Genomic DNA, 27,767 nt, shown 5'->3' with positions numbered 1-27,767 from the left:
ATTGTGAGAAGGACAGTTTTGCCTCTGGTCTGTTCATGATGCTTATCACAGTGCCTGGAAGAAAGAGGGCACCCTGTGGAGACTTGAATGAATGTGTAGGAGGGAGGGAAGAAAGGTGATGGGGGTCAGCTGGGAGGAAGGAAGGAGGACGAACATGCCTGGTTTGGGCTTTCAAAATACCCTATTCATGACCAGGGCAACGGAGTTCTTGGGTAGGTAGTGGACATGGACATTGGTCTATAGAAAGACCATTATGACCAGAGTAGCTGCCTGGGTCCTGTCCTGCCTGCTGTTGCTGTCTCCGGCCAGGCAGGATAGGACTGGTACCCAGGGCCCCACCTTTGGGGGTGTCTGGAGGGCTTTTTCCCCTACTTGCTCTTGGGTCTCATCTGCTTTTTGTTCTCTCAGCTGTCCTCTTCTAGACTTCAGTAGAGAGATAAATAATATCTCATGGTATATCTCATGGTATATGATAATATCACATGGTAATATTAGGCTTGCTTCTCTGTGTCATCAGTGGAAAAAAATAACATATATACACACACACACACACATATATATACATACATTTTACACACACACACACACACATACTTATGAATAGAACATAGTATTGTTTTTGTTTTTACTGTTTTTTGTTTTGGTTTGGTTTTTCATTTCTGTTCTATGTTGGTTCTCTCTTCTCCCCTGTGTGTTTTGTGTTTCAGTGTGGTGGAATTGTGGCACGGGGTCAGCTAGTCTAGCAGGTGTTTCTGGGATGACTTCTTATCCAGGGACCCCCCTGAGATTTTCCATTTTGGGCTCTGCTGATTGCTTTCTCCATTTTTACATCCACTGCACACACATAAATAATGCAGTCCTAGGGCTGAAGGGTTTGTTCAGGCAATGCGAGGTAGTGAAACCATCCAGAAAGACTGGGTTTTTTTTTTTTTTAAAGATTTTATTTATTTATTTGACAGAGAGAGATCACAAGTAGACAGAGAGGCAGGCAGAGAGAGAGAGAGGAGGAAGCAGGCTCCCTGCTGAGCAGAGAGCCCGATGCGGGACTCGATCCCAGGACCCTGAGATCATGACCTGAGCCGAAGGCAGCGGCTTAACCCACTGAGCCACCCAGGCGCCCGAAAGACTGGGTTTTTAACAATTATTTTGTATTTGAATCTCTTTGTTCTTGAAATATTAAGCCTTGAAGAATTTTTGCACAAAGTGATAAATAAGATAATGGGGTGATATCTGTCTAGTGTATGTACCATGTTATGCACTTAATAAACCATAATTTATAGTTACGTTTTTAAGTTGAAATTTTTGTAGCAGTAAGAAATAATACATGGTACATACTACCCAGTACATAGTACCAAGTTTCCTCTAATGGTAATAGTTTGCAAACCAAAAGTATAATATCACAACCAAGATACTGACATGGTTGAAGTCTACAGAGCTATTTCAGATTTTCTGTTTTACTTTTACTTGTTCACACGTGTGTGTTTATCTAGTTCTATACATTTTTTAAAAGATTATTTATTTATTTATTTATTTGTCAGAGAGAAAGAGAGATAGAGAGCACAAGCAGGGGGAGCAGCAGGCAGAGTGTGAAGCAGGCTCCCTGCCAGGCAGGGAGCCTGATGCAGGACTCAATCCCAGGACCCCGGGACCATGACCCAAGCCTAAGGCAGATGCTTAACCGAATGAGCCACGCAGACGCCCCCAGTTCTATACATTTTTTTTTGCTTTTTTTTTTTTTTACTGTAGTAAAATACAAATAACATAAAATATATCATCTGAGTCGAGTTTGTTCAAGTATACAGTTCCATGATATGAAATACCACTGGTGACTGGTATGAAATTCTTAATATTGTGCAACCTCACCAGCATCCATCTTCAGGACTCTTTTCATCTTGGGCAACTGAAACTATAATCGCTAAAACAGTAACTTCCCATTCCCCCTCTCCTCAGCCCCTGGCTACTATCATTCTACTTTCTGTCTCTCTGGATTTGATTGTTCCAGGAAACTCGTAGTGGGGGGTCATACAGTATTTGCCCTTCTGTGGCAGACTTATTTCACCCATCGTAATGTCCTCCGGGTTTCTCCACGTCATAGCGTGTGTTGGAATTTCCTTCCTTTTTTAAAACTGAGTAATATTCCATTGTACGTATTTACCCCACTTTGCTTATCCATTCACCCAAGTGTTCATTGGTGTCCACACCAAGTGACTTCTGTGTTTTAGCTATTGCAAATAAATCTGCTATGAGCTACACCGTTTTATTACCTGAGTAGGTTTGTGTATCCACCACTACAGTGAAAACCTTAAAGGTTCCAATGTCACAAGGATTATTCACTAGTGTTGTCCTGTAACCACCTTCCCGAGCCTTCTTCCTCTCCATCCCTAAGCCCTGGCAGCCACTAATCTGCCCTCCCTTCAAAAATGTTGGCTTTACACAATCCTACATAAATCCCATAGTATGTAATCTCTGTGATCAGCCTCTGTGAATCCTATAGTATGTAATCCCTGTGATTGGCCTTTTCACTCCACATAATTCTCTAGAGATCATCCTATCATCAGTAGTTACTGCCTTGGTAATGTTGAGTGACATTCCATGCTATGGAACCACCACAGTCTTTTTTATCACTTACCATGGAATGCCATCTGAGCTGTTTCCATGTTTTGGCTACCAAGAGTAAAGCTTCTCATTGGTGTATAGGGTTTTTTTTTTTTTTAATTTTTATTTATTTATTATTTTTTTAAATTAATTTATTTATTTTCAGCATAACAGTATTCATTATTTTTGCACCACACCCAGTGCTCCATGCAATCCGTGCCCTCTCTAATACCCACCACCTGGTAACCCAACCTCCCACCCCCCACCACCACTTCAAACCCCTCAGATTGTTTTTCAGAGTCCATAGTCTCTCATGATTCACCTCCCCTTCCAATTTCCCCCAACTCCCTTCTCCTCTCTATCTCCCCATGTCCTCCATGCTATTTGTTATGCTCCACAAATAAGTGAAACCATATGATAATTGACTCTCTCTGCTTGACTTATTTCACTCAGTATCATCTCTTCCAGTCCCGTCTATGTTGCTACAAAAGTTGGGTATTCATTCTTTCTGATGGAGGCATAATACTCCATAGTGTATGTGGACCACATTTTCCTTATCCATTCATCCGTTGAAGGGCATCTTAGTTCTTTCCACAGTGTATAGGTTTTTATAGGCATAAAACATTTCATTTGTCCGAGAGTGCGGTTGCTGTGTTGTTTTAAGACTTAGCAAGTTTATGTCACATGAGCCACTGTCTCCTTGGTGATGCAGGTATACATAAATGGAGATTAAAATAATGTCATGTGGGCCTTTTTAATAATAGCCCAATAAGAGACAACTTTAGACAATCATGTTGAGAACACTGATAACTTCTAACTGCTTCTATTTTTCTCCTTTGACCTCAATTTCTCTGAAGTGGCTTTATGATCTCAAAAACATCATTCACTTTGAGAACTTCAGAACACGTTGCCCTTCTTTTCCTGCCTTACTTTTCCCGTGATTGGGCACTTGTTAAAAACCTCTTGATTTTACCACCGTAAAGAGATTTTTACATCATTCTCCTCTTAATTCATATCATTGCCATTGGAGTTTCAGCAGCCATAGCATCTTTATATTACTGATATTGTGTCTTCCTTAGAATCTCTGTCCTACGAGAGGAGCCTCTGTAGCCTGGTCACAGCTGATGTTTATAGCTAGAGGTCCCAGTACTCCTCCTCTTCATGGCCATGGCCACATTCACCTCAGGGTCTTTGCACATGCCGAGGAAGTCTTACTCTCTTTCCTCATTCATAATCAGCTGTTAGGAGAAATGCAAACTCCTCACTGTTGGTCCTTTTGGTATATGTTATTCTAGTAGCTTTTACTTTTCTTTCATAGCCCTTACTTAGTTTGTTCATTTTAGTTGTATAAAACCCAAGGCCACATGGTTCAGCATGTCATAGAATCCCCTCAAAGGAGTTGACCAGAAAATTTATTGTCTTAAAGCTATTTAAATCTCCATATCATCTCTGGTAAGTGACTTTAAGCCTCTGTCTTCCAAATATCAGGTCTGGTATCACACCTCCTTATAAGGTGAATCTTAAGCTAGGATACTGTCTGACCTACCCCTTCCCATTAACCTCTCTGAAAACTGGATTGGGATCTTTTCTATCTTTGTCATTGTAGAACCAGGAGCATTGACTGGCAGATATTAGGCACTCTTGTTGGAAACATGAATGAATGAATGAACAGACTATACATCTTATATGTAGGACACACTGGGTAAAACTGACAAAGTGAGTGAATGATGGAAATCTTTCTTCATTTTCCAGGTGATTTTTGAAGTGATAACTTCTGGACATCAAGGCTACCTCGCTATTGATGAAGTGAAGGTGTTAGGACATCCATGCAGTAAGTTGCCTCAACTCTTACACAGTTGGGTCCACCACTGGGGAGATATCTATGTTACAGATTAAGAAAATACACTGAAACCTGGGGAGAAGTTATCCTGCTGGAAGAGTGCCCCAGCAATTCTTTAGGTATTGCTTTGTTAGCCCAGAAGTCCAAAAACATCTATTTTGTGTGTCATTCATTGTATGTAATTGAGCGTCTCTAAAATGAAGATTAGGAATGGGAACTAATGGCCTGCTTTTGTATAATCAAACAGTCTTGCAATGATCTGTGGATTTCCCTTTTAAACAAAAGCACAGGTTAAACCTTGAGAATTTATGCATTTTGCTCCTAAATTCAGTGTATTACTGGCATACTTTCAAAGAATAGGACCCCAAACAGGACTGGGATGCGTCAAATACAAGATATGTACCTGAACCACTTAGGGACCCCAGAAATGGCCCGATCTTCATCTTTTAAAAATTAATACCTCAATAATTCCAAGGGGTGATAAACATTCACTTTTCTTTTGGCTGTTCATTATGAATAGCTCTTAACAGGCTGTCCTATTTGTATCTGAACCATTGCCATTAAATCAAAATAAAATATTGCATGTAAGCCTGTCCCATTTCTCCCCTGCATCTCCTGGAGCTGCCACTGGGGAGCTTCAAGCGGAAAACTTTGTACAGAAAGTGGATTGGTGGCAAATAGAATCATGGGGAACACTGGTGATCTAGGCTCTAATAATGGGTGGGAACCAAAAGGGAGACTCTAGCCAGAACCACGGTGACTGCTATGCCAGAGGAGCCATCCATGGGGGTAGGGGTGCTGAAACCTGCTCTCTAGCCACCTGACCTTTGCCATCTGCCAGAACTTTTGTCACCACCCCTGTACGTGTGCCTCCTCAGCCTTAGGCTCAAGACCCCGAGTGGGATTATCAGGGTTGCCAAGCTGGATCATGTGCTCCTTCCCTTGCTAGCAATCAGGGTCATCTAGGAAAGTGCACGGTGGCTTTTTCGCCTTCTCTTCTGGGAGCCAGGCCAAGACTTTTACCAAAAAAATACAAAGGGGCATTTCCTAACCCCAGAATAGTGCTTTGAGAGCTGAGCCACCAAAATGCTGTAAATGTCTATGTAGGCATGTGTGTGCATGCGTGTGTGCATGTGTATAACTGTGCTTTTTCCCCTTAATCACTGTGTGGCTCATAAAAAGAAAGTATGGTTTGCCTTTTATAAATTCTAATGATTAGTATCCAACTGTACAAATTACTCTGTTTTTTTTTTTTTCCTCCGCTTAGCATTATGTTTTTTAGGTCAATCCATGATATTCTATCATAAGAATATACTATATTTTTCTATTCTTCCACGAATATTTTTCTCCCAGTTGTGCTTTAGGACAAACATGGCTGCAGTGGACAGCCCGATGTGCATGCTGTGGGGTGCAGTGTACAAGAATCTCAGCAGGGTGTATTCTTAGAAGCAGGATGGCTGGGATGTAGGGTAGAAACACTTTTAGTTTTACAAGATGCTGCCAAATTGCTATGAAAAGTGTCTGAACCAGTTTATATTCCCACCAGTGGTGCATGGGAGCTTTATTTTCCCTATATCCTTGCCCAAAATTGATATTGTCAGACTTTAAATCTTTGGCCGGGTGAGAGATGACAGCTGCTTTATTTTTAGGGTTCCTGGGATTAAAGAGAGACTGGCTGGTTCTTACGTTCCCGATTTCCACTGATGGTCCCTACCCCAGTTCCTGAGAAAGCAGTTATACCTACAATGGTATTAAAGATACAAACATTTGCAGGACTGTCTCTGCTTTTATTGCCTGGGTTGAAGGGATCATGAGCTCATTCCATGTTGTAGTTACGGAGAGCCCTTTGTGGTCATTATCTGAGGAAGGTATCATGGCACAGTCCTCTGATCTCATCCAGAGGGATTTGGCCCTCTCGGGGATCCTTATCTGGTGCTCAGAGCTCGCCACAACACCCGAGTTCAACACTGCAATCGTCTTTTTCCTAACTGAGGCATGTGTTACTTCTGTAACACACTGTGAGAATTTATCCCTCTTTTTTTTTTTGAAAAGGCAGGAAAACGAACTATGCTGTACCTAATTGGAACAGCAGGGCAAATTTAGGAAGCAGAATATAATTACCTGAGCTGGAACTTGGCCAAATTCTCAGAGTAATAGGCTTGGGCTTGGAAAAATGCCGGGGATCTTCTAATGTGCTTAAGTGATCCCTCCTTGGATTCACCTCTTACCAAGAGGTTAAAGAGAATAGAGGAAATTGCATGCCTACTATGTGCTGAGTGCTCCCCGTTACTCAGAGCATCCTTCACCCCAAGGTGGATGTTTCTCCTGCCCTGTTGCAGAGGAATGGATGAGGCCACATTGGCAGGGGTCCGTCTTGTTCTCCAGCCTGGGTTTGTTCTCCATCTGGCCATCTGCCAACAAAAGAACTCCGGATGTGTGGGTCCTCCCATTCCACAGGATCTGAGTCGTTGTCTTCAGAAAGATGCAGACTTAATTTAATGCTTGTCCTTCTGTCTGAGCCTCTCGAAATGTGTGTTCTGCAGTTGTGTTCATTCCTTCCCAACTCAGCTGCTTGTAGCCGTAGAAATGGTGTTTATGTTCTCTCCTTTGGAGAATACCGGTGCTAATACCTAATTGGCTTTGCTGTTAAGAGACACAGAATTGCAAAACAGGCTCTGTACCAGGGTGATGTATGATATACCAGCACTTTGAACTGTAAGCTTTAAATGGTTTTGATGATGGCCCTTCTGTAGTTATTTTTCCCTGAATCTCTAAGTTTATGGGGAAAAGATGCAAATAAAGATTTTAAAGAAGGCAATAGTTTGGTCTTAAAATGTAAAGCTTTGCAGGTAATATTTTAGGGGATTTCCCAGAAAGATTTCTAAATAATAATCAATTATTTTGAAATCGTGATGGTCATTAGATTTAAATCATAAGGGAGCATTAGTGTTTCAGAGCTAAAACTGTGCTTTCCGAAAAGATGCAAAACTGGTGAACTTTATTTACTTCACTCTAAAGGCTCCTGTTTGGATTCATAGATGTTTATGAGTAGGCATTTCAACATTTTTTTAAAAGTACTTGTTCTGTTAAGAGTATACAGTTGCTCATAAAATTGATTTTAATGTAGTGACAATAAAATGCAGGATCAGCATGAAATGTGGATATTGGCTGTGCAGAATCAGCAGCTCGATGGCTTAAGTTCACTTCTAATGAACACAGATAATTTTTGTATTTGGTATGCGCACTAAAAATATATCTTGAATTTTGTTCAATAATGCTAGTATAGTAAGAGAACCTGAAGAAGCATTTTTATCAGCTTCATAATGTTGTCTCCTATTTTTAAGTAGGTTATAAGCTATGCATATATGGGTATTTCTGCTATTACCTTGTAAGGCTGGCATATATTTTTATATCTTATAAACCATGCAGCGTTTTAACAGGTTTATTGATATATAATTCACATATCATACAGCTTACCCACCCACCTAAAGTGAACAATTCAGTGTTTTTAGTATAGTCACAGAGTTCTGTAACCATCACCGCAAGCCACTTTAAAATATTTTCATCACCCCAGAAAGAAACCCTGCCCCCACTGTTAGGTCAATTCTCCATTCCCTTGGCCTCTGTCGTAGGCAATTACTAGTCTACTTTCTGTCTCTATAGATTGGCTTGCTTTCTCATAGTGCATTTAAGTGGAATCCATGGTCTTTTCTGTTTTCTTTCCCTGAGCACAGCATCTCATGGTTCATCCATGTTCTAGAGGGTTTCAGTACTTCATTCTTTCTCAAAGCTTGAGAAACAGTCCTAGGTTTGGTATGCCGCATGTTCTTTACATGTTCATCAACTGATGGATGTTTGGGTCGTTTCTAATTTGAGGCTATTGGGAATGACACTGTGATGAACGTTTCTATTACGGGCTTTTGTGTAGACATTTGTTTTCAATTCTTTTGGATACGTACTTAGGAGGAGGATTGATGGGTTGCAGAACAACTCTGTGTTTAGCATTTGAGGTAAGAGTGACATTGTTTATTAAATTGGTTTCACCATTTTACATTCTCAGGGGCAGTGGACTCTTGCTAATATTTGTCATTTGTCTTTTTTTTTTTTCCTACCTCAGTGACTTCAGAGTGGCACTTCTTTGTGATTTTGATTCCCTAATGGTAAATTATGTCAAGCATCTTTTTGTCTGTTTATTGGCCACTTATATACCTTTTGAAAGAAATGACTTTAGATTTTTCTCCATTTCTTTCTTTCTTTTTTTAAGATTTTATTTATTTATTTGACAGGCAGAGATCACAAGTAGGCAGAGAGGCAGGCAGAGAGAGAGAGGAGGAAGCAGGCTCCCCACTGAGCAGAGAGCCCGACGTGGGGCTCGATCCCAGGACCCTGGGATCATGACATACCTCACTGTAAAAATTTCAGGCATCAGCACATTTGTTTTAATATACATATATTATGAAATGATTACCACAGTAGGTTCAGCTAGCAACTGTCTTTTCATTATAGATACAATAAAAAGAAAGAAAAGGAAAACACATGTTCTCCTTGTGATGAGAACCCATAGGATTTAGGATTTACTCTCTTAACAACATTGGTATATATTACACAGCGAGGATAGCTATAGTCATCATGTTTGTATGTTACATTCCTAGTATTTATTTGTAACTTGAAGATTGTTCCTTTTGACCACCTTCCTCCCCCTCCTCTCCTTGTAACCTTTCCCTTCTAGTGACTACAAGTCTGATCGCATGAGTTTGTTTTCCTGTTTGATTCATTTTAGTTTCCATATGTAAATGAAATCATACAGTATTTGTCTTTCTCTGTCTGATTTATTTCATTTGGTAATGCCCTTGAGGCCATTGTTGTCACAAATGATAGAATTTCCTTGTTTTTTTAATGACTGAATAATATTCCATTGTATGTAACATACTTCTTTATCCAACTTCTTTTTCCACTCATCAACTGATAGAAATTTAAGTTGTTTCCATGTCTTGGCTCTTGTAAATAATGCTGCTATGAACATGGGGGTGCGGATATCTGTTCCAGTTAGTGTTTTTAGTATGTTTGGTTAAACTGATAGAAGCAAAATTGCTGGGTCATATGGTAGTTCTATTTTTAATGTTTTTGAGGATCCTCCATACTGTTTTCCATAATGGCTACACCAATTTACATTCTCATCAGCAACACATAAGGGTTACCTTTTCTCCACATCTATACTGGTATTTGTTACTTCTTACGCTTTTGATGATGGTCATTATAACAGGTAGGAGGCAATATCTTTTTGTGGTTTTAATTTGCATTTCTCTAAGGACTAGTGATATTGAGCATCTTTTGTTTTCCTGTACCTATGGATCTTTTATGTATCTATTTTGGAGAAATGTCTATTCAGGTCCTTTGTCCATTTTTTAATTAGGTTATTTCTTTTTTTTTTTTTTTTGCTATTAAGTTGTATGAGCTTTTTGTATATTTTGGATATAAATACTCATCATATATATGGTTTACATATATTTTTCCCATTCTCTAATGTTGTCATTTCACTTTGTTGATAGCTTATTTTGCTGTGCAGAAGTTTTTAGTTTGATGTAGTGCCACTTGTTTATTTTTTATTCTTCCCTTGTGCTTTAGGTGTCAAATCCAAAAGGCTATTACTAAGACCCATGCCAAGGAGCTGTATTCCTTAGTTTCCTTTTGGGAGTTTTATGGTTTTATGTCTCATATTTAAGGCTTTAATCCATTTCAAGCTAATTTCTGTGTATGGGGTAAGATATGGGTCAAATTTCATCCTTACATATGGGAATATCCACTTATCCCAGTTCCATTATTGAGAAGACTGTCTTCTTTTGAGTTGAGTATTCTTGACTTCCATTTTAAAAATTAGTTGACTCTGTGTGCGGGGGTATATTTCTGGGCTCTCTGTTCTGTTCCATTCATCTGTTTGTCCATTTTTATGCCAGTACCATGCCATTTTGATGACTATAGATTTATACTGTAGCTTGAAATCAGGAAGTGTGATGTCTCCTGCTTTGCTTTTCTTTCTCAGGATTTTTCTGGATATTCAGGGTCTTCCTGAGGTTCCATATAAGTTTTAGGAGTGTCTTTTCTACTTTTGTTTAAAAAAAAAAGTGCTTTTGGAATCTCAGTAAGAATTGCATTGAATCTATAGATGGCTTTTGGTAGTATTACATTTTAAAAATATTAATTCTTGAGGTGCCTGGTCAGTTAAGCATCTGCCTTCAGCTGAGGTTATGATCCCAGGGTCCCAGGATTGAGCTTCTCCCTATTCCTCTGACCCTCCCCCTGCTCATGCTCTCACTCACTCTCTCACTCAAATGAATAAATAGAAAGTCTTCAAAAAATAATAAAATATTAAAAATATTCGTTCAAACCATGAAAGTGGACTACCTTGCCATTTATTTGTATCTTCTTCTTCTTCTTCTTCTTCTTCTTATTATTATTATTATTATTATGTAATGTTAGTCACCATACAGTACACCATTGGTTTTTGATGTAGTGTTCCGTGATTCATTGTTTGCATACAACACGGAGTGCTCCATGTGATGGATGCCCTCTTTAATATCCATCACCCATCACCCAACCCCCTTCCCTCTAAAACACCTGTTTGTTTCCTGGTGTCCATAGTCTCTCATGGTTTGTCTCCCTCTCCAATTTCCCCCTCTTCATTTTTACCTTCCTTCTCCTAATGTCCTCTGTGCTATTTTTTATGTTCCACAAATAAGTGAAACCATATGATAATTGACTTTCTCTGTTTGACCTATTTCACTCAGCATAACCTCCTCCAGTCCCGTCCATGTTGAGGCAAAAAGTTGGTATTCATACTTTCTGATGGCTATGTAATATTCCACTGTTTATATGGACCACATCTTCCTATATGTTTGTCTTTGTGTCCTCTAAAATCTTTTTTCATCAATATCTTGCAGTTTTCAGTGTAGAGATCTTTCATCTCCTTAGCTAAATTTGATCCCAAGTATTGTATTGTTTTGAAGCTGTTGTAAATGAGATTGATTGCTTTCACTCTTTTTCAGAAAATTCATTGTCTGTGTATAAAAACACTACTCAATTTTATATGTTAATTTTGTATTCTGAGACTTTACTGAACTCATTGATGTAACACATTAATGGTTGAGTCTTTAGTTTTTTTTTCTATATAAAGTTATGTTATCTGTAAGTAGAGATAGTTTTCTTTCTTTCTAATTCTGATAATTTTTATTTCTTTTTCTTGTGTGATTGCCCTAGCTAAGACTTCTTAAACTATGTTGAATAGGAGTGCTGAAAATGGCAATCATGTCTTGTTCTAATCTTAGAAAAAAAGCTTTCAGTATTTCACCATTCACTGTGCTATTATTTGTGGGCTTCTCTATGTGACCTTTATTGTGCTGAGATATGGATCTTCTATGTGTAATTTTTTCAGAATAGGTATCCTGAATGGATAATGAATTCTGTCCAATGCCTTTTCTGTATCTATTGAGATGCTCATATGTGTCTTAATGTGATATATTCATATTGATTGATTTGCCTATGTTTAAACCATCCTTGCCTCCCAGGAATAAATTCCACTTGATCAAGCTGTATGATCCTCTTAATGTGCTGCTGAAGTGGTTTGTTAATATTTTATTGAGAATATATATCATTTTGTATAATAATATAAATATAAATAAATATATATAAATTTAAATAAATTTATATAAATAAATATATAATACTTAATTGAGAAATTTTGCATTCTTGAGGGATGTTTGTAATTGTTTTGTTTTATTTCATTTTGTTTTGTTTTTAGTTTTCTAATTTTAGTATAGGATAATGCTGGACTCAAAGAATGAGTTTGGGACAATTTCTTCCTCTTTAATTTTGTAGAAGTCTGAGAAGGATCAGTGTTAATTCTTCTTTAAATGTTTGCTAAAATTCAGTGGTGAAGCCATCTAGTGTTGGGTTTTTCTTTGTTGAGAGACTTTTGGTTACTGATTCATCTCCTTACTCATAATTGGCCTATTCAGATTTTCTATTTCTATCTAAATTAGTCTTGGTAAGCTGTATGTTTCCACGAATTTTTCCATTTCTTCTAGTTTTTGTTTTTTTTTTGTTTTTTTTTTGCCTAAAGTTGTTCTTAGCAGCCTCCTATGACCCTTTGAATTTCTGTGCTATCAGTTGTAATGTCTCCTATTCTCTCTTTTTAATTTGGTTAGTCTACCTGTGGATTTGTCAGTTTTGTTAATCTTTTGAAAGAACCAACTCTGGGGTGCCTGGGTGGCTCAGTGGGTTAAAGCCTCTGCCTTCGGCTCAGGTCATGATCTCAGGGTCCTGGGATTGAGCCCCATATCGGGCTCTCTGCTTAGCAAGGAGGCTGCTTCCCCCTCTCTCTCTGCCTACTTATGATCTCTCTCTGTCAAATAAATAAATAAAACCTTTAAAAAAAAAAAAAAAGAAAAAGAAAGAAAGAACCAGCTCTTAGTTTAGCTAATCTTTTCTAACGTTTTCTGTTCTTTGTTTTTGTTTTTTTTTTCTACTCTAATCTTTGTCGTTTCCTTTCTTCCGCTAACTTTGGGCTCAATTTGTTTTTCTTTTCTACTTCTTTAAGATGTAGAGTTAGGTTGTATATTTAGGATCTTTTTTGCTTCTTCAGTAGACATATAGTGTTATGAAGTCCTCTCTTAGAACTGTTTTTGCCGCATCCTACAAGTTCTTTTTGTGTTTTGTGTTTCCATTTTTGTTTATCTGAAGGAATATTTTCTTCTCTTTAATGCATTCTTTGATTCTTTTTTTTTTTTTTTTTTAGGAGAGAATAGTTTAATTTTCATGTATTCATGAATTTTCCAGTTTTCTCTTATTGATTTCCAGTTTCACACTGTGGTAGTCAGAAAAGATTCTTGGTACTATTTCAATCTTCTTAAATTTGCTAAGACTTGTTTTGTGGCCTAACATATGGTCCATCCTAGAAAATATTCCATGTGTGCTTAAGAAGAATGTATTACTCAGCTGTTGTTGGATAGAATTTTTTTTATGTTTGTTAGGTCCATTTGGTCTATACTGTTGTTCAGGTCTGCTGTTTCCATAATGATTCTCCCTCCATATGCTCTGTCCATTTTTGAGAGTGGGATATTAAAATCCCCAACTGTTGTGTTACTGTTTATTTATCCTTTTATTTCTAGAAATTTTTGCTTTTGTATGTTGGTGCTTTACCATTGTGTGCATATATATTCTTGTTACATCAGTTGTTATATCTCCTTGTTGTATTAGGCCCCTCTGTCATTACATAATGACTTTTTCTCTTTGTATCATTTTTAAGGTCTATTTTGTCTAAGTATAGACATGAACTTTTCTTTCTTTCTTTCTTTCTTCTTCTTTTTTTTTTTTTTTTGGCTTATCATTTGCTTGAAATGTCTTTTTCCAATCCCTTCACTCTCATCCTATGTGTGTCTTTAAGGCGAAAGTGCTTCTCTTGTAGGCAGCACATTGTTGGATCTTGGTTTTGCTTTTTATCCATTCAGACATTCTGTGTCTTTTAATCCATTTCTATTTAAGGTAACTATTGACAGGAAAGGACTCACTGTTTCCATTTTGTTTATTTCTTTCTAGTTGCTTTGTAGATCTTTTTTTCCTTGTTTCTGATTCTGGTGACTTTTTTTGTGTGTTTTGATGTTTTCGGTTTCAATATGCTTTGACTTCTTTGTCTTTTTCTTTCATGAAATTACCACAACATTTTTCTATATAATTCCCATAAAGCTTACATGAAGTAAACTTATAGTGCCTGATTTTAAACTGATAACGACTTAACTTTGATAGCATTTGGAAGCTTTGAACTTTTACTTCTCTTCCTCACACTTTAGGTTATTACCAAATAGGTTCTTTTGCTGTAATTTATGTGTTTTTTATATTGTGTAACTAACAACAGGTCATTCTATTTATAGTTATTTTTACTATGTTCTTTTTAAAATAACTTTTAGAGTTGTAAATGAATTAGGCACCACTATTACCATATTGCAAATTCTAACTATGACTATAAATTTATGATTACCAACGAGTAATCATAAAATTTTTTTGTTTTTATGTTATTAATTAACATTGCTTTACTTCCATTCAAAGAACTCCCTTTGGCATTTTTTTTTTATTGAGGTATACTTAATGTATAATACTGTATTAGTTTCAAGTGTGTGACATGTGATTTGATAATTCTGTGCATTATGCAGTGCTCACAATAAGCAGAGTTACCATCTGTAGCCATAAAAATAATTAAGATACTATTGACTATGTTCTATATGCTGTATTTTATATCCCTTTGGCTTGTTTATTTTATAACTGGAAGTTTGTACCTCTTAATCTATTTCTACCCATCCTTCCACTCCCCTTTGGCAACCACCAGTTTGTCTTTTGTATTTATAAGTCTTATTTTATTTGTTTGTGTTTTGATTTCACATATATGTGAAATCACATGATATTTGTCTTTTTTGTTTTGCTTGTCTTATTTGACTTAGTATAATACTCTGTATATTTATGCATGTTGTCACAGATGGCAATATTTCATTTTTATGGCTGAGTAGTAGTCCATTATGGATATATGTATATATGTGTGTGTGTGTGTGTGTGTGTGTGTGTGTATAACATTTTCTTTATCCATTCACATATCAATGGACATTTAGGTTGCTTCCCTATCTTGGCTATTGTAAATAATGGGGCAGTAAACATAGGGGTCCCAATATCTTTTCAAATGTATGTAATTGTTTTTTTTAGGTAAATACCCAGCAGTGAAACTACTACATTATATGGTATTTCAAGTTTTAATTTTTGCGGAAACTCCATACCACTTCCCATAGTGGCTCCACCATTCCCAACAATAGTGCACAGAAGTTCCCTTTCCTCCACATCCATGCCAACCCCTGTTGTTTCTTGTCTTGTTGATACTAGTCATTATGATGGTTGTGAGATGGTTTCTCACATCATGGTTTTAGTTCATGTTTTCCTCATGATCATTGATATTGAACATCTTTTTGTGTGTTTGTCATCCATCTATGTGTCATCTGTGGAAAAAATGTCTATTCATCTCCTCTGCCTATTTTTAATCAGATTATTAGTTTTTGTTTTTGTCTTTGGTTTTGTTTTTTTTTTTTTTTTTGGTGTTGAGTTGTAGGAGTTCCTTACATGTTTTGAATATTAACCCCTTATTGGATATATCATTTTCAGGTATCTTCTTTTATTTAGTAGGTTACTTTTTGAAAAAGACTGGAAAAAAAAAAAAAACCCCACACATGCCATTTATTGCATAAAGTCAATATAAAATCCAATATTATGGTGTTTTACTATTTTGGAGTGTGAAATAAGGAGGTTTTTTTTAAACAGTAAAGAAATTCAGACTTTATAATATAGCATCCTAGGTTCAAATTATTCTTATTTTATACAACAAAATTATTTTTCACTCATTGATTCATTTGCATACCCAAATATTGTTTGCCTACTTCTCAATTTAGATTTTTTAATGAAGACATTAAGTAGTGTGATTAAAATAGGGATAATAGTGGCAAAAAATTAGAACTGTTTTCTGAATTACGTTCTGTTGAGTAATGATGAGTGATCACATGCTTTGACTGAGAAGCGCATAGGACTCAGAACTGACATTTCATTTATTTATTTATTTATTTTTAATATTTTTTAAATTTATTTGACAGAGAGAGATATCACAAGTAGGCAGAGAGGCAGGCAGAAAGAGAGGGGGAAGCAGGCTCCCCTCTGAGCAGAGAGCCTGATATGGGACTTGATCCCAAGACCCTGGGATCATGACCTGAGCTGAAGGCAGAGGGCTAACTTACTGAGCCACCCAGGTGCCCCTGACATTTCATTTTAAACACATAAGAACCTGACTTGGGTTTTTCTCCTCTAAAATATCAATCATTCTTCTTCAAGATATGAGTGATTTATGAAAGTTATTTATATGTAGTACCTAACTTATTTTTCTCTGATAAGAATGTTGAATCTGTTTTGCCACTTGAAAAATTATTTCATTAAGACCCATTTTTAACTTTTAAGCAAAACAAAAATAGTTTGGTCCTGTAACCTGTTAAGAGCAAAGCTTCCTGCTCCTATCACAAGCATTACTAGGCCTCTTTGGCCCTATAAACACATTCATATAATGAGGATAATAATAATGATGCTTCCCTCAGTGGGATAAATGTAGGGATTAAATGAGTTAATGTACATCAAGAACTTAGAACAGTGCTTGGCACATTCTAAGAGCTCAATAAATGTGAGCTGTTTTATTATTTAGGCACTCCATCCTGATGGGCCCACTAGACTAAGCCGCGGATGAAGTAGCTAAAATGATAGATTATTTACGTGGGGTGATTTAACAATGTCCACCTGAAAATTTAAAAAGGAAAATGTTTGCAGAATGTACTGTGCCTCAGTGTGGGCAGGGCCAGGCTGTTCTTTCGGCAGAAGTTGGGTTTCCTTGTTTGTGAAGACATGCTACACAAATAAGAGAGTTGGCTGCTTGTCCTAGCAGTTTGGGAATGCCTCCAGTCCCTTTCAGTCTCTGCCATTGCATTAAAATGCAAATGAAAACAAAAAAGGGTCAGGACCCGGTCCTCCTTTGTCCCTCTTCAGTCTGCACTTTGATCTCACAAATTACCGGTCTTCGATTTCGTTGTTGGCGTTTAGGTGCAGGCTTTGAAGGATCAATAATAGGAAACATCTGCAAAAAGATCTGCATCTTGATCAGTAGTTTCTGGCTTTGGGATCAAAGGTTGATTTGAGATCAATTAATACCTACAGACCTCTATTCTTTTAACAACTATTTTCTTAATAAAAAGCAACAGAATATGGCAGAGATGAGAACATAGGAGAATTGTAATAAAAATCCTGTTTGATATTCATGGGAGATATTTAGTTTTTAGAACTCCTGCAGACTTGAGAAGAAAGCTGGCATAGCATTTTGAAAGGGTATCTAGGAGACGAATGGGTCTATAAATTTGGAGAGAGAGAAAGAGAGAGAATTTTTCTTTTTGAATATGGGATAGATTGAAATTTTCTGCTGTAACTGTACTATACCTGGTGTTACAATTAAGACAGTTTGGCAAGGATCAGAGCATACAGCTCAGCATGGGATCAAAACTTTTCTGGCTAGAGATTCTTATTTCTTGGGATCTTTTCCAGTTTCCAGTGGTAGATTAGTTATTTTAAATAGTAATGAACATTTTTGAGGGTACCAGACACACAGAATACCTTTCTGGCATCATCTTGTGTAATCTTTTTCCCAACCCTATGTAATAGGTAACTTTATTTAAAAAAAAAAAAAAAAGCAAACCCTGTTTTACAGATTAAATATATATGTCACACACACGTATCTCCACTAAAGCTTGGATTGAAGAACTTTTGCTTCTGTTCAGAAGTCATCAGGGGCTGAAATATTGATGCTTGAATGCTTGAACACACATGGCAGAAATCCAAATCTTAAAATAGTGTCAGCCTTCCAGTTGGAAAACCGTTCTAGAATTCACATCAGTGGACATGGAGAATCCAGGCATCTTAAAACTTTGGAAAGATTATATAGGCCTTTAACGTTGGTTGAAAAAACACAAATGGCAATATTAGAAATTTTGACTTCCACGTTCTTGGAAGAAACTGATATGGAAAAGAGAATTCCACAGTCCCTTTGTTGTGTTGAGCCTCGTGGAAGAGTTACTGTCTTCCATTTAGGTCAATTAATTATCTTTCATCTGAAAAGGGTAAGTTGCTTATAACAATACTTGTGCTTAATAGGTTCATATGTGTTCATCTGGTTTCCACTTAGGCTGTGGCTTTTATTATCTTAGCCAGGTTATTTTTTTCTGGCAGTCTTTTTCTCAACTAAGCAATGCTGTTTCCCAAACCAAAGACAGACCATCCCAGGGAAGGGCTCTCCCAAAATACAATTTGAACAGAGGTATAAATTCCTTAGACCTTTAACCTTACGGTATGAGTAATATGCACCGGCAGTCTTTCAGAAAGCTGTATTAAAGATCAAAACAATTCTAAAGGAAAAGTAATAACTTTCATCCTGTCCAATAGATCTTTAAGAATAGGGGCAAAAAAGACAGACTTTCGCATAATTATATCTTTGGCCTCCAAATTAAAAATGTAAGTCATATCCTAACAACTCCCCCCCCCCCCCCGGAGGCAGTAAGTATTAGCAGATTGTCTTGATCAATGAGTTTTTTTCTGCGTCTTTCTTTTTGGTTCAGTTAGCCATTGCTTGAAACAGAGCCCTTAGGAAAGCAGCCTCCCTGCGGTGGACTTCCCAGTGAATGAACAACCCAGTGGCAGAACTAGTGACAATTCTGATAGTCACATTATTTATTATTATTAAGTTAGCTGATAGAGAAGAGTACATGTATTTCATGAGTTTCTCAAGACAGGCTACAGAAATTAATACTTGGTATTTTTGAGGGTGTAATGAAAAGAGCTCTCTTACCCTGCTAGTAGAGATGGAAATTGTTACATGCTTTAAGCAAAGTAGTCTGGCAATTTCTGTCAAAAGTCTTTTAAAAATGCATTTATTTTGTCTTATTAAATTCAGTTTCTGAAAATTTATCCTAAGGAAAAAGCAGAAAGTCTATACGATGATTTAATTATGGAATCTTTTATCTTAGCATTATATATCAGAACTCCAAATGTTCAAGAGGAGAGGGTGGTCCAGGAAACTTTTGTATGTCTTTATCATGGATATCAGGACTTCTCAATCTCGACCCTACTGACATTTTGGGTCAGTTGATTCTTTTTGGTGAGGACTGTCTTGTGCACTGCGGGTTGTTTAACACCATCCATGGTGTCTCTTCACTAGATACTAGTAGGCCCCCTACCTTCTCCACCCCTGTTGTGACAACCAAAATGTTTCTAGATATCGTGAGATGTTACCTGCAGGGGGGTGGGGGGGCGGCCATTGCCCTAGTTGAGAACCACTGATATATCAGGCAGATTTTCAAATAGTTTTAGATAAATATTTAAGATGGGAAAATGCTGACAATATTTTTAAAAAATTTTTAAGTGCATGGTTACCACAAAAAGGGAGAAAGATACCAATAGACCATGTTAGAGGGTGTTCAGTTTTCTTAATGGCAAGGGGTTGTTCTGATAGTGCAAGGCAAAGCCAGAAGCTCCCACCAGAGAATTCAGAGCAGCCCATGAATAATAGAAGCCTATAATATGCTCCCATGAGAAAGGATTCTACCAGGTGCAAAAGCTTCCCTTTTTGGTTTCAACTGAATTTCTTTTTTCCTTCATTCCACCACCTCCCCATTCTTACTCCATTTTCAGCTGTTCTTATTTGTCTTTTCATCTGTCTCCTTGTCTACTACAATAAGTAATCTCTGCGAGCATTCCTGGATGAATCAAACTTCAGTTTCCCAGCCTTCCTCACCTTGTCCAGGCTTTAGGTCAACATGCTATTTGTCTGAACAAGTTACAGTTTTTGTTCAATTTTTTTTTAGACTGTGTATAGGGGCACCTGGGTGGCTCAGTGGGTTAAAGCCTCTGCCTTTGGCTCCTCAGGATAGGGTCCTGGGATCGAGCCCTGCATCACACTCTCTGCTCGGCAGGGAGCCTGCTTCCCCCTCTCTCTCTGCCTGCCTCTCTGTCTACTTGTGGTCTCTGTCAAATAAATAAAGAAAATATTTAAAAAAATAAAGCTGTATAAAATTATATCATATTTCAAAAATTATTTCTTAGAGATAAATTTTTGTATGATTAAAAATTGAATAGTTCCCTATTTTTAATGTCTATTATTAAAAATATTTTGTAAAAGTTATTTAAATCACAAACCCTAGGAAAAAGAATTAAATTGATTTCCAATCAATTGGACATTTTTAAATATATTAACCATATTAATAGGAAGAATATGTAAATGAAGTTGGTCTGGGTAAGCTGTTTTCAGATGCTGTTCAGATCTGGGGGGAAATGAGTTATCTTATTTCTCGGGCAGCTTGGAAACATGCTATATTATTTTTAAAAAAGAAAAAGAGGACTCTATGGATATCCCCATCCTTGCTCTTCCAAAATAAGTCTCTGCCATGCTAGATAAGGAATGAAATTAAAAATTTCAAGATTTGAAATTTATTTTCTATAAATTATTTTAGCCCATGGGAAGCTTACTCTTGATGTTCAAACTAAATGTATTTTGGCTTTCCCCTTGTGCCACTCAGAAAGTGTAGAAACCTTTGAAGGGCTGAAAATCTCTAGTGATTTTATGAGGAAAGGAAATGTTACCATAGGAAAGAGAATCTTTCTTGCATTTTGGCATCTATGGGAGGAGAGGCACAGACACTAAGCTGTGTTGTCCCCACACACTCTGATTAGAACTTCTGATTGAGAAATTTAAGAGAACTCACTTGTAGTGCATGAAAGAAGTGAGAAAGATTTTGAGAAAGTCCTTGGGGGCCTTGGGGAATGGGGAGGAGACAAAGGAGGGAGGAAAAGGAGTCATAGGTGGGGTGCAGGACAAGAAGCCAAGTCTTAAGACATAGATGAGTAGCACATGGAGATTTTGCAATGGGTTTTTAGGGGAAACTTTTTTGATTTTTAATTTTTGATAGCTTAACTATGTACATAAATACCAGGAGTAATGCTCAAAATCCTCCCCAAACTTTTAGGACAGGCCCAGAACTGACCCTGGGCTTACCCCCAGTGGGCTGAAATGGCAGAGTAGCACCTCAGGTGCAATATCCCTGTACCGGAAGTGATCATAAAAGATGGCTACACACTCAACCCTGTCTTAGGGACCCAGCTTACTATGGTGGCCTTCAGTGAGAGGTAATCAGAGAGAGGAAGCATGAGATGGACAGGAGAGGGCAGCAGTAGTGAGATGTCCTGCCAATTGAACGAAGAGGATACTCGGTCTTTAACAACCCACAGGAGTATGGAAGTGGAGGTGATGCTTACTGTAATATAGGTGGGAGCCAGCTTGGGAGATTTTCTCAAAGGATCTACTGAGGTTCTAAATGATCCTTTGCAAAGTCACGCAGACAAGAAAGGAAGCAGACATAGTCCTGTACTGGTGGAGCACGTGGGCATCAAGGACTTGGAAAGGCACATGCCAGCTGACTGGCAGGTTCTCAAGGGAGGAGCAGGACCAAAGAGGGTGAAGAGAGAGGCCAAAATCAAAACCTGACAGAAGAGCTTCCAGTCCAAGAGGCCCCTTCTAAACAAAGAAGCCTGGGATTCTCAGCCAGCTTTGGAGAGCATACTCATTTTACATGTGACTCAAACCAGAAGCCTTCTTACAGTTTACCCATGGATACAAGAGGTGTCTCCAAAGAGGGAGCAGATGAGGCAGCCTCCATACCCAAAACACCTGTGGAGAAAGGAAGGAAGGACTCCATTACCACAGGTGGACCACTACCACGGCAGTGGGGGAAGAGGTGCCAACGGCCCTTTGAGCCACTGAGAGCAGCACCAGCCCATAGCATGCTAGTCGCAAAAGGCACTCCCGCTCTACCCACCTCTCTGCCCAGCCAGATGTGGATTCTGTGTCTACGCATGGCTCCCTCGCCAGCCTGCTCCTACCATGTTCTGGCAGTCTCTGTTGGAAAACTCTTCTTCACCCTTAGGGAAACATGCCTCTCTATAGTTCCTGCATACTGAGTTCACTTCACAAAATCTGAAGTCAGTTATCAATCTCCGTGGCCCCTGCCTTTTCCCCTGGGACCTGGTTTTCCTTCACTGGCCTGAATGGTTTTTGTTTTGTTTTGTTTTTTGTTTTTTACTGTGCTTCTTAGGACAATAGTTCCCTGTAGTTTCTATCAGCCTCTGAGCGCACCTGGATTATAAGCTTTCCTCCTGGTGTGACCCCAGCAGTGGCTCGGGCTCTAGCCCACAGCTCACCAGCAGGGATTATAGTGGCTGCGGTTTTCTGTGGTCTGGATGCCCTCTGCCTGGGGTGTGGCATGAAGTCAGGTCTGGCTCTAGAAGGGCTTGTCTGCCCTGATCGGGGCACACAGGTGACTGGAGCGGCTCCAGGGTTCCTGATGGTGGAGGACTCTCTTTGTGGCCAACGGGAGTGTTGTGTGGTGACAAGGTAACAGATTCCTTGTCCCTAAGAATCTCACGTTGCACCTACCAGGTGCGCCCAAGGGAAAGTGAGCTGAGTCCTAATTCCGAGACAAATCTACTTTTGGGGAGGAGAACAAGGAAGAACGAACAAAGGAAAAAAGCTTCAGGAAAATGACTTCAAAAGTAGAACTTTGAAAGTTTTTGTGGGGAAGTTTTGGAAACAGATCAGTGTGGTAGAAAACATTTCCCCTTCGGACACAGGAGGAGGAGGAAAGAAGGCTGTTGGGCTGGCTAGGGGCTTGCTGGTAATCTGAGGAGAGCGGTTTCTGTAGATGGGCAGAGGCTGTGTGGCTGGGGGACCCCTTGAAAGGGGACCCCCAGTGCCTCAGGAAGATTGACAGGAAATGTACCTAGCAGCTCCCTAAGGAGCTAGCAGTGCAAGGGAGTGTGTGTGTGTGTGTGTGTCTGTCTGTATGTGTGTGTGGCCTGTAGAGCACAGACCGCTCTGATCAGCTCCCTCTGAATTCCTGTGAAGTAGCTAAAATCTACTGCTGTACAAACACACAGATGAACAGAGAACTTACCTTCCATCATCTTTTTTCCTTTCATGAATGCTCTGTGCATAGTATAGTTTGATGTCCATGTGGCTAGGGGTAATGTGCTTAGAATTATTTTAAAAGGGAAAAAGTCGAAAAAGTTTCCAATTGATGACAGGTGTGCTATAATGGATGTAGTGTGTGGATTTGAAAAAGAATATTCCATTTGCTTTTATTTCCTTTTTTTTTAACGTCTTCATTTTATTTTATTTTTTTTTTCTGTGTTCCAAGGTTCATTGTTTATGCACCACACCCAGTATTCCATGCAGTTCGTGCCCTCCTTAGTACCCACCACCAGGCTCACCCATCCCCCCACTCCCTCCCCTCCAAAACCTTCATCTTGTTTCTCAGAGTCCACAGTCTCTCATGGTTCGTCATCCCCTTTGAGCAAGGAAACAGCTTTTTTGCTTCTAATGTAGTCCTGTCGATTCAGTCAAATCTCAAATTCTTAATGATTTCTTTTAATATTGGGAACCCCTAATATAGGTAAATCTAGAATAGTAATCGTTAGGACTTTTTGTGTAGCAAAAGTTTGTTCATTTGTGTCAAAGTTGAGGTTAGGAGAGTAGAATTCTACAGAAGTTGCAGTTGTGAGTAAACGGTTTTAAAGAATATAAAATCAGTTCAATTGAGTAATACAAATTCAAAGAATATAAAATCAGTTCAATTGAGTAATACAAATTCAATTTAAATAATATGAATTCATCGATTAATTTTAAATAACATGCTTTTGTTATTTTTAATGTATTATTAATTTCAAATAATTATTATTATTAATTTCAAATAATATGAACTCAACTCAGTGTGCCTGGTTTTAGAAGTGTTCACACTCTGGTTCTGACACTTACTAGGCAAGAACCTACAAGTTCCCCAACTTGCAAAGTGGAAAACAATACCTACTCACAGAGCATTTGTGAATGCAAAGATGGAAAAGTGCTCAAAACATGTCACCTTTTGCCATTTTCTAAAAGCAAAACATCTTTCAGCTTTTTTGGGAACAGAGACTAGAAGAGAAATTTGATTTAGGGACTTTTTACAGAGGTTTTTAAAAACCACAACATCATGTTATTCTTGGCCAAAGATAAATTAGTAAAAAATAGGTCATAGAGCTTTAAATTAATATGTTAGTATTAGCAACAATGACCCATAGTTATACTACTTTTGTAGAAGTTATTTAGGACATTTGGCTTGCTAAACATCATGAATACATTTTTTGAATTACTAGTGGCCTCCAAGTTACTAATGGGCTTTTACTGTGTGTTACTGATATTAAAATACATTTCTCTTTGTTTTTGGTAGTAACCCACTTCCATTCCTAATTGTGTTCTGCACAGGTTAATATTAGTGCTGGTTTATCACGTTTGGGTACTCAGTAGTGGGGTACCATTCTTTGAAGGTGCCTTGACATGGCCTAAAGACATACTGATGGTGAGGACAAGCTGGCAAAGCATGAGAAATTTATTCAAGTTATTGTCCAGAAGATTTATCCATCCCTTCAGAAAGTACCAGCATCCTGTTCCTTCCTTTTCTACTCCCTAACCACCTTCCTCCTAGCACCTTGCTTTTACCCTGTCATTGCTGTGATAAGAGACTTTCCCCAATAATGGAGCCTATCATAAAATTTAACTCCTGACCTGTCATTCCAGTTCCTTCACACACCTGTGTTGTCTGTTGCGGAAATTTGGTCTGTGCTTCTCCGATCAAATAGAATTATCCTTTAGTCAGAGGGTTGTCCCCCATGGACAATGTCCGTTATGAGACTTAATGTTGTTTAGCATTTAGAATCATTCTTTCTTCTTAAATTAGGAGTAAGAATCAGCAGAAACTGCCACGCTATGGCAGTCCCAACATAATTCCCCAGAGTCTGTCTATAAGGATAGTATTTTTTGTAGTTGGGTAAAATTACATAAGTAATGCTGCATACCAATTAGTTGTATTAAAATATATATTACGCACAGCTTTGTACTTGGCTTAGAAAGTTTCCTTGACAACATCATTTAACTTCTTACTGTTCTTTTCATGTTGCTCGTATAAATATCTAATATGTTTTTGTTCAAAACATCAATTAGGGTTCAGTGTAATCTTTATTAATACAGATCTGTTATTACAAGAAGACTGCTGAGCTATGATAATTTGCACAGCAGGAACAATAAAATATCTTCTTTCTTCTTGGGTCTATCCCAGAATGCTTGGCTTTTCTGATCTTTCACAGAGTACACCAAAGCCTTCCATGATCCCTTTTACAATCAGGATGAGATCTTGAAAGCATTCTTATAATCAAAAGCCACATTTCCTTTAAAGGTAAATAAAACGGAAGGGTCCCAAATTGCAGATAGATTCAAACAAGACAAATGTAGGTGACAGAGCTCCAATTTAATCTTTCACTCTCTTTCTTCATGTAGCCAGAACTCCCCACTTCCTGCGGATTCAGAATGTGGAAGTCAACGCAGGCCAGTTTGCCACCTTCCAGTGCAGTGCCATCGGCCGGACTGTGGCGGGTGACAGGCTGTGGTTGCAGGTACAGTAACTCACCATCACCGACCTGTTCAGGGAGGGTCGAGAGGCAGAAGGGCACGACCCCTAGGGAGGGGTCCAGGGAACCGGGTCAGGATTGGGTTGTTGATGGACGACTGAAGATGTGACTTGTCTCTGTTCCTTCCTTCTTTATTGATAAGTTGTGAGATTCCTAAAGGTTCTAAATAATGTCTACTGTTCTTCACAGACCTTTTGTTTTTCCCTTTAAATTTCTGTTTTTTCCATTGCTTCTGCTGAGCCGTGTTGCTTTGAAGATATGGTTGTCAAAATACTTTTAGAGCAGGATTAGAAATTAACAACACATCTTTTGACTATTTAAGTGGACATTTTTAGTGTAATCATAATTTGTGTGTCTTCTTTTTTTTAATTTAATGTGTGTGTGTGTGTGTGTGTTCCAAAATTCATTGTTTATGCACCACGCCCAGTGCTCCATGCAATATGTGCGCTCCTTAATACCTACCAGCAGGCTCACCCAACCCCCCATCCCCCTTCCCTCCAGAACCCTCAGTTTGTTTCTCAGAGTCCATGATCTTTCAAATTCCATATGTATTTTGCATGGCAAATAGTGTCATGGACATAGCCATGGTTGCCAGAATTCTGAAAGAATGAGTGGGATTCAGACCTCTCCTCTCCACCTGGAAGGCCTCCCGCTGCTGTAGGCTCTGTGTCTCACCTCCCCTTCCCATGGCATTCTCCGATTTCATTCTTGTTTCTTCCTTTTATGTATTGATCTGCAGGACACTCGTTCTTTACTGAGACTAGTGTTGATTTCCACCTATCCCTCTTTCCTTGTAGGTCTTGTTTTAGTTTGGTTAATCCTACATTTAAGTTAGTTTGCTACTGAGCCGCTCCATCCATGACTTCCATTCCCCCATGACTTGAGCTTCCCACACGCTGACCTGTCCTCTGCCTCTCACCTCTCCACTTCTTATCGTCCCTCCTCTTCTGCACTGTCATGAGGACTGTGACGTGTCACAGTTGCGTGACACTCTAAAACTGTGAAATTTCTCTTGCCTTTTCATCATCACAACTGAAATAAAAGGCTGTTTTTATTCCTCGACTTCTGGGGCACACGGAAGATGGCCTAATGTGCTGTCCCAAGATTAGGCAACAATATGTTGACAGCTGGGGAGTACATTCTGAAGGAGGGTTCTTAAAATATTCTTGGACCCACTTGCACAATTCCTTACCCTTCTACCTTGACGTCAGTGTTTTCTCATCTCTTGGTGTTCCTGTGAGAAGAAGATCCACTGGCCAGGAAGGAGGAAGGTATGCAGAGGACCGAGACCACAGGCACCAAATTCATCTGAACTCTTCCTCATTCTCCAAAAGTTTTACACTCGCTACTGTAAGAGATTGTGCAGCCCGTGGCTACTGTGCTCCATCCTGATCCTCGGTGTTTGATTTTGTTTTCTCTTTTCTTCCTTTTTTTTTTTTTTCTCTTTTGTATCCCACTTCCCAGTTGTTTTAGGATCTTGATATGAGAGACTGAAAATTATTTTCTTCGTTAGTGGTTGTTTGGTATTTAACTTGATCAAGATGGGCTGTGTATGGTAATTGATGAGACAGGCATTTTTTATGCTTATTTTCCACAATGCATTAGCTACCTTTTAAAAATGGCACTTTCCTGTCATTTTTGATTTATCTCCAGAATCTTAGATTTTCATGGAAAATAGTTTTGGGCTTCTGATATTTGTGTTAATGTTACTTCAGAAACACAGTATAAAGTCTAAACTCTTGCCTTAGCCGAGTCTTAGATACTTCCAAGAATTTATAGGCAAATTAGGGTTACAATTTGATCTTTTTGTTTTTACAAATATCCTGGGCTTGGGATGCTCCTGGTTCAATTTAGCATCGCCTTGGGTATTGGGGATCTTTAACTATTTCCTGCTACAAAGGAGAAGACTATGTTTTAAAGAGAATCTGTATCTGAAGCTAATGATTTACTTACTATATGTTAGCTAATTGAATTTAAATTAAAAAATATAAAACAATAAAAAAATAAAGAGAATCTGCCTTGTCATAGAGAGAAAGCTAGCTGCTCTTTTGAAAAACAGGTCTAAATGCAAAGTCTGAGCCTTCACTCCACTAGGATCACTTGGTGAGGGGGGATTAAAAAATGCCTGGTCTACACCAGGATTCTGATTTAATGGGTCTGTGTCAGGTCCCCGCAT

At 38.4% G+C, this 27,767-nt stretch overlaps 1 protein-coding gene across 10 annotated transcripts in view; it reads left to right on the top strand.

Moving 5' to 3' along the window:
* PTPRM (protein tyrosine phosphatase receptor type M) overlaps positions 1-27,767 on the top strand; it is a 776,839-nt gene that overhangs the window by 309,222 nt on the left and 439,850 nt on the right. For all 10 annotated transcript variants that reach the window (XM_045065755.1, XM_045065757.1, XM_045065756.1 and 7 more), the window contains 2 exons: positions 4,348-4,426; positions 25,461-25,576. In XM_045065755.1, coding sequence (XP_044921690.1) covers positions 4,348-4,426; positions 25,461-25,576 — 195 coding nt within the window. The remainder of the gene's footprint in view (positions 1-4,347; positions 4,427-25,460; positions 25,577-27,767) is intronic.

The sequence above is a fragment of the Mustela putorius genome, unplaced genomic scaffold (assembly GCF_011764305.1).
Source record: "Mustela putorius furo isolate JIRA1106 unplaced genomic scaffold, ASM1176430v1.1 tig00003858_pilon_pilon_pilon, whole genome shotgun sequence".
NCBI lineage: Eukaryota > Metazoa > Chordata > Mammalia > Carnivora > Mustelidae > Mustela > Mustela putorius.
This window is presented reverse-complemented; position numbering and strand designations above follow the sequence as displayed.